Genomic DNA, 6,867 nt, shown 5'->3' with positions numbered 1-6,867 from the left:
CATTTGTACTTACCTGACTGCGAGACTGATGCAGTCTCTCCAAGACCTTCCCCTTCCTGTAATCTATCTTTCTCTATGAAATAGCACTGCCTACCAGGTCCAGTTATTTTGCAAGCATGACACGGTATTTTTGCTTGTTACTTGTAGATACTAAAATTCCCTGTTCACTGAAAAGCTGCATCTATCCCATTAACACCTAAGAATTTATTTAAAGCTTCAGCCTTCTCTACAGTTGGAATAATGTGTCAAGCAGCTAGAGAACCGTTCTTCAATATTATAGTAAGCAGAAGTTGCTTTTTGTCTTGTAATTCTTAATATATTGTGTCCTAAAAGAAACTCTCCCCACCCTGGCTTCACACCTACCTGCAAGGGATGCATATGCAACAGGCAGGTGTAAGGGCAGTAAGGAAAGGAAAGTGTTCTAATCAAGATTTTAGCAGAAATCCTGCAGCATACTGGAACAGATAGTTAACCATAGACTTTTACCAATCTTCTAAAACAAGAATCACATATAATAACAGCCTGGGTACGTATACAAATTGCACTCTGCTAAGTGTGGCCCAAAGCATTAAGAAATGTGGACAGCAATTTCTTTCCACCTGATATAGTTGGCCGCTGCCTTTCCTTCCAGATCTCTCCAGAATAACACACAACCTGCAGCCTGCTGCAGAACCGAGACTTCCATTTTGCCACAAGACACTTCAGCAGTCCCACAGCAGGGTGAGCTGAGCTCATGAAGGACAAGAGAAGCCTTTTGAGTTCAATGGAGCGTATTTATTGAGAGATTTTTAACATCTCCTCACCTATTACCAGTATTGCCCTTCCCTCACACATAAGCAGTTTTTCCTCAGGCTGGAAAAAATTAGCTTTTCTCAGCAAGTTTGTAGTTGGTGAAGAATTCTTGTGCTTTTAATGAGAAAAGACTGGCCTGTTCCTTTTGAAGTCATGGCAGCGTTGGCAGTGCTAGGACCTATTTGTCAGTCCCTATCTCCAGTCCTCGCAAAAGGAAATTCTCAACCAACCAATTAGATGCTGTGAAGAAAAACTTTCTTCTCTCCTACTGAAGTACTCCTTCAAGCAGAGTGCCAGAGTCATCCGCTGCAACAGCAACCACAAACACGATCTGTTGCCGTTTCCAATAACCTGTGTGGTGTTTGCCCTTATGAGATCTTCGGCTCCATGCTGAAATCCACCGTGATGTTGACATATAAAGGGTTATGTTCCACTGAGAGCAGTTTATATGAACAAGAGTTCAGCCCATCTGTTTTCCATGTTCTAGATACCTGACCTAGAAGCTTCATCCTGAGGACAGAGAGGAGAAAATCTTCATTGACATGCATAGGAGAGGAGTTTTGAGCTCTTTCCCGCTACTAGTAAACTTGAGGCAGAGCTACAGCCATGCTGTATCTACTGGGAATGTAAAGTCATGCTTTTCCTGTCCTCAGCATGGACAACTGGACTTGGGGAAAACAGTCCTTTGGTTTAATCTCTGAAATCATACGCTCAAATCATATCCATGTAGCTTTGGAAGTTTCTAAGGAACATCATCCAGTTGATTCTAGGCAGATCTCGTGTACTGAACAACAGCTGCCAGCTGTGAGCAGTGGTGTCACAGGACTCACCCCCAGAGCCTCTGGGCACCACAAAATGCCTGTTTGGCTTAGAGCAAAGAACTTTGCCCCCAGGTGCCTGGCTCCTAGCCACGTACCAAGACAATGCAAGGTGGAACACTGTTCTTGACTCACCTCTCCCCATTCTCTTCATTACCGTGGTCTCGTCTGTGGAAGATCATTGTGTACCTGGCTACATCAGGAGACGGCCTCACCACTCTCATCTTCTGCATCTCAACCCTGGAAGAAACAATAGTGCCGTAAGCAAGACATCACCTATAAACAAGCTCTTAAGGAAAAAAAAAAAACCACAAACACACACCAGAACAAACACCAACATTTGGAGACTTCATCTCTTGTAGATGCCATTGAAGCAGGCACAGAGAATCGTAAGAAACTCATCTTCATCTCTTCCATGACCCCTTTTGCCAGAGAAATGGGGCTCAGAGTTGTGTTTCTGGAGAACGGGTCCAGTAGGGTGACAGATAGCCCTTTCTTTTAAACAGAAGCAGGTAGCTACTACAGTAGAGATCATGTAGAGCTTTAAACACACATTTATACAACAGAGTACATTTAAATCAGTATTTTCTGGTCTAGTTTGTACTGCCCTGTATTAAACCTAGGAGGTCTGTAGCAAGATTCCACCCTTTTTGCAACAAGTTCATCTCAACTCCTGCAATAAAGCCCCTATAGCTGATAGTTCTCCACTTAAAAAAAAGCTTCTTTTCTTTTTTAATAGTTGGCAGACAGCTGCAAAATTTTTATTTGTTGACATGAAGAAAACTTTCTGAGAACAGTGCCAGAAATGCTGAGCCCCATGCATGGATTTAAGTGTCTGACATCAGGCACTTGATTGGAGCTTTTGGCCTTAAACATCTGTGGAGCACAACAATTTTGCTCTGTCAGCAGAAAAAGTTAACTTCATGACAGTGGAATTAAGGAATAGCCCAGGTCTTTGCTAGTCACAGCAGCAGCTGAAAGAGCAATAAGAAACCAAGAATTGAAGAAACTGAGCCCCTACAGTTTTCCAATGACTGTTTGTAGCAGTAAGTTATCAAACAAATAACAAATCATCTGAAAAGTCTCTTTGTGATGCGCACCTTAGGAAGGGGCCCAAAAGAGACCATCACATTTAACGTAGAGGCAAAACAGTAGGACCTAAGAGCACTCCAGCCCCGAGTTCTTGGAAGGTACTGAAGGGGATGCTGCCATCTGCTGTCTTCGCACAGGAAGGCTGCAAGGATCTCTCCGTACAGCCACCCACCGAGACGGCAAGCTTCCCGTTACCTACCCACTGCAAACTGTGTAACCAGCCCAGTCCAGGATCTACCCAAGAGGAAAGGCATGAGCCACGTCCAGCTGCAGTGTGCACTCTGGGTCATACAATTTGGTTTCCACACCAAGACCACAACAGCTGCAAAGTTACGAGGTGCCACGCACAGGCAAGCATCGCTTTTGACTCCAACCACTTGCAAACATTGTAAACTCAGTAAATCCTGCTGATCTGCTGCCCACGGGAACATTTGAAAGAACACCACTGTCACCTTTGTTTGCTCCTTAACTGTGACACTTCTCAGGAACCTGGGGAATAAGATGGTACCAAGCCATCCCCTACCACTATAAAAGCCAGCTCCCAAGAGGTCACAGAAGAAGTTGGTGTGTCTAGCTAGGGGTAGAGAGAGAAAAAAAGTTATGATTAAGGGACAGAAATCCATGTCAGCAGTAGACCTTTTAGATTTCTTGAGATACAGCTGACTGGTCTGCTGAACTGACACAGAGAAAAACTTTCATTTGGAAGTTCCTAACTTTAACACACTTGATTTCACCAGTGTAATTATTTAATATCACCAGGGGCATGAATTTTATGTCCCCAAATGTTTGTTTGCATATTTAAGCAATTGAAAAGGATAAACACTTGAAGAATGACATAGTATACCCAAGTTACAAATTGACAGGCTCTGCCAGCAGAGCTTGCGGGGTTGTGGGGTTTTTTGTTGTTTTTTTTTCCTTCCTTCACTAACAGCAGCGCAGGATTAGAGGTTTCCTCCTAGGCAAAGGGCAAAAGATCAACATAAAAGTTTTGTCAACTTCTTTGTCCTACTAAACCTCTCAAACTAACAAGTTTCTCCTACTTTGACAGGCACGTCTGCAGAACTAGTTTTAACAAGAGCAAAGGGCATATGCATATACATGCAGTCTTTCTAAAATTCAAGTTACTCACTATCTTAACTATCATCACCACCACCCACATACAAACTAAGCCCTGCTTGGAGTAAATCATGGTAGTCAATGAATGCAGAAAACCCAATCCCACCAAAACCGACACACTCCCATGCCCTTGCAAAGTATTGGAACTCAATACATCTGTGTCTCTTCGGCAAATCACACTCCAGACTTCAATCTTATTATTTCGGTTATAAGTAATTTCCAAGTGAGAATACAAAGAAAACCACCACACCAAAAAAACCCGCACACAAACACACACACCTCACAACAAACCCCATACCCAACCAACAATGCTGTCAGGAGGAGGACCAGGTCTCAGGCATGCCTAACCTTTTCAAAGAGGAAACCATTCACAGAACTGCATCTCACACTCCAAATCCCCACTGCAATACTGTTTTGAATTGAAGGCTCCCATAGTGTTCCACCTTTGGAGGCCAGGTGTGAAGTCACACCGATATTTTTGTTTTTTTAAATTGATGCCTCCCCCTCTCACACCCATTTCCCTCTAGCCTTTTATTTATTTATTACCTGATTCGAAGGTCGTCATCTTCTCCACCCCAACCCCAGTAGTTGTTAGAGAATCCATTCACCTTGGAAAACTGATCTCTTGTTAGAGCAGTTACACCTCCAAAATATCCCTGGTACCGTAACCTGGAAGTACACAAGAAGAGAGAATGAGGAATTAAAAGTCAAGTTCTACCAACAATGAAAATACCATCCTGAAACTCTGGATCTAGACCTGTCTTTCACAGAGTTAAGGGTGCACAAATTCATGAGGTGGGTCTCGTTCTCTTCCTCTTTTCACAAAACGATGGTGATTTGCTTTAGGCGAGAACTCTCCAACTCAGAGAACGTAGACTTCTTCAATAGTTTCTCTCTCCCTTGCCAGCCAAAAAGGCACTTCACCTCAAGGACTCTGATGAGTAGAAAAGGAACAAAGCTATGCGCTAATATAGTGGAAGCTTTGCAATAATGATAGCAAGCCATCGATTATCTTAGAGCTGCATCTGAAAAACTTGGAATGAAATCAGATCACGGCAAGGGGGCATGTGCTATGGGATGTTACAGGACCAATTCCAAGGTAAGGTACAGTGCAAGTTACTTGGTAACCTAATGTAATGGAGCTCAGCTCTGAAGAAGATCCATTTCTAACTTCTACCTTCCTTCTCCTGGAAACTGCATCTACTTAAAAAAAGGTATTTACATACCATGCTTATTTATCTTATACCATTTTGCTAATTGCTTTTTATGATACCTTCCTCTTTCTTGGTCCTTAAGGTAAGCATTACAACACAGCCTCTACTGCATCGCCACTGCCAGCTTCAGAGGTGATGTGCACATGGCTACAGATTGCATTTTGATTTCTAGATGTATGTGAATCTAAACAGACGAACAAACTGCCAGGGCTAGAAAGTATCCATTATTGGAATTTACATGCCAGACAAGCAAAGGTGTGGTGTTTCGTATTATTTCTGGTTTACCATGAACCTAATTTAAAAACACCAAACTCCCCCCCTCCAAAAAAAACCCACCACACACAACCTCCCTCATAGACTATTTTTCCTGGCTGATTTTTCCTGTCACAGCATCACAGGAGAATTGCGGAGGTTGGAAGGGGCCTCTGGAGATCAGCTAGTTCAACCCCTCTGCTCAGAGCAGGGTCTGCTGGAGCAAGTTGCTGAGGACCGTTTCCATTCAGGTTCCAAGCATCTCCAAGGATGGAGACTCCACAACCTCTCTGGGCAGCCTGTTCCAGTATTTGACCACCCTCACAGGAGGGAAAAAAAAAAAAAAAAAAGCTTTTTTTTATGTTTAAATGGAATTTCCTGTTTTTCAGTTTGTGCCCATTGCCTCTTGCCTTTCACTGAGAAGGGTCTGGCTCCACCTTCTTTACTCCCTTCCATTAGGTATGTATACACACTGACAAGATCCCCCTCTGCCTTCTCTGCTCCAGGCTGAACAGTCCAGCACTCTCAGCCTCTCCTGACATGTCAGATGCTGCAATCCCTTAATCATCTTCATGGCTCTTCTCTGGACTCGTTCCAGCACGTCCACATTTTTATTGTGCTGGGGAACCCAGAACTGGACACAGCACTCCAGGTGTCCTCTCAATGGTGCTGAGTAGAAGGGAACAATCACCTCCCTCAACCTGCCGACAACACCCCTCCTAATGCAGCCCAAGATGCTACTGGCCTTTGTCATGAGGGCACATTGCTGGCCCAGATCCTTTTCTGGCCTACTGGTGCATGGAGTTGCCTCTCTCCAGGTGCAGAACTCCGCATTTCCCTTTGTTGAACTTCTTTAGATTCCTGTTGGCCACCTGCAGAAATGCAGGTGGAATGGACAGCAAGGAGGTCCATAAACAGCAACAGCAGGGAAGAGCCCTCCCCAGCCATGCTTTCAGGCTGCACTGCCAGTCACCAGCAGTCCCACATCCCCCCATTCCAGCAGCCTGGTATGCTTTGGGAACTGACTGCCCACCCACATATCCATACATGCACCCCATAATTCCCCTACACCACTGGAGAGGCAGACACTGAAAGAGCCAGAGCTGTAACCAGGACAGTGCTGCCCACTCATTCCTCCTCAGGCAGAGCAGAACTGGCAGGGCCCAGGCATATCCTGCTCCTAGGTGACACAGTCTGCAAAAATGCACCTCTGTGAACAGAGGCAGTGACACAGAAAAGAAAGTATGAATCTAATCCAAACCACCAGTACCCTAGTGAATACTGGTGCTGGGTATTCACAACAGAAACATTTTGTCAGTGTAAGACTCTTTAAAGCCAAAGCTTAAAGCTGACCCATAACTAACAGCTCCTTTCCACAAACAGGACAAACCTGAGGAAATTAATAGTAAGACGACCCCTTAGTAAAAGCAAAAAAAAAAAAATTTAAAAAAAAAAATCCATCTTTAGCTAAGCTAAACACTTGCAGTCACTAGGGCACAGGAGGTTAAGTAAAGCACCTCAGGCTTTTGTGCCATGTTATTAGCCTGGATTCTGCATGCCTGTCAATTAACCAAAGCAGTGTT

At 44.1% G+C, this 6,867-nt stretch overlaps 1 protein-coding gene across 1 annotated transcript in view; it reads right to left on the bottom strand.

Moving 5' to 3' along the window:
• Positions 1 to 969: 969 nt before the first annotated feature.
• The window catches only part of B4GALT4 (UDP-Gal:betaGlcNAc beta 1,4- galactosyltransferase, polypeptide 4), a 12,807-nt gene continuing 6,909 nt past the window's right edge, over positions 970 to 6,867 (bottom strand). Inside the window, exons 4-6 of the mRNA XM_009329407.1 lie at positions 4,365 to 4,487; positions 1,746 to 1,850; positions 970 to 1,302 (exon numbers count right to left, since the gene is read on the bottom strand). Coding sequence (XP_009327682.1) covers positions 1,161 to 1,302; positions 1,746 to 1,850; positions 4,365 to 4,487 — 370 coding nt within the window. The 3' untranslated portion in view covers positions 970 to 1,160. The remainder of the gene's footprint in view (positions 1,303 to 1,745; positions 1,851 to 4,364; positions 4,488 to 6,867) is intronic.

Source organism: Pygoscelis adeliae, unplaced genomic scaffold, assembly GCF_000699105.1.
Source record: "Pygoscelis adeliae isolate BGI_AS28 unplaced genomic scaffold, ASM69910v1 Scaffold120, whole genome shotgun sequence".
NCBI lineage: Eukaryota > Metazoa > Chordata > Aves > Sphenisciformes > Spheniscidae > Pygoscelis > Pygoscelis adeliae.
Note: the sequence above shows the minus strand (reverse complement) of the source record. Positions and strands in the feature narration are given on the sequence as shown.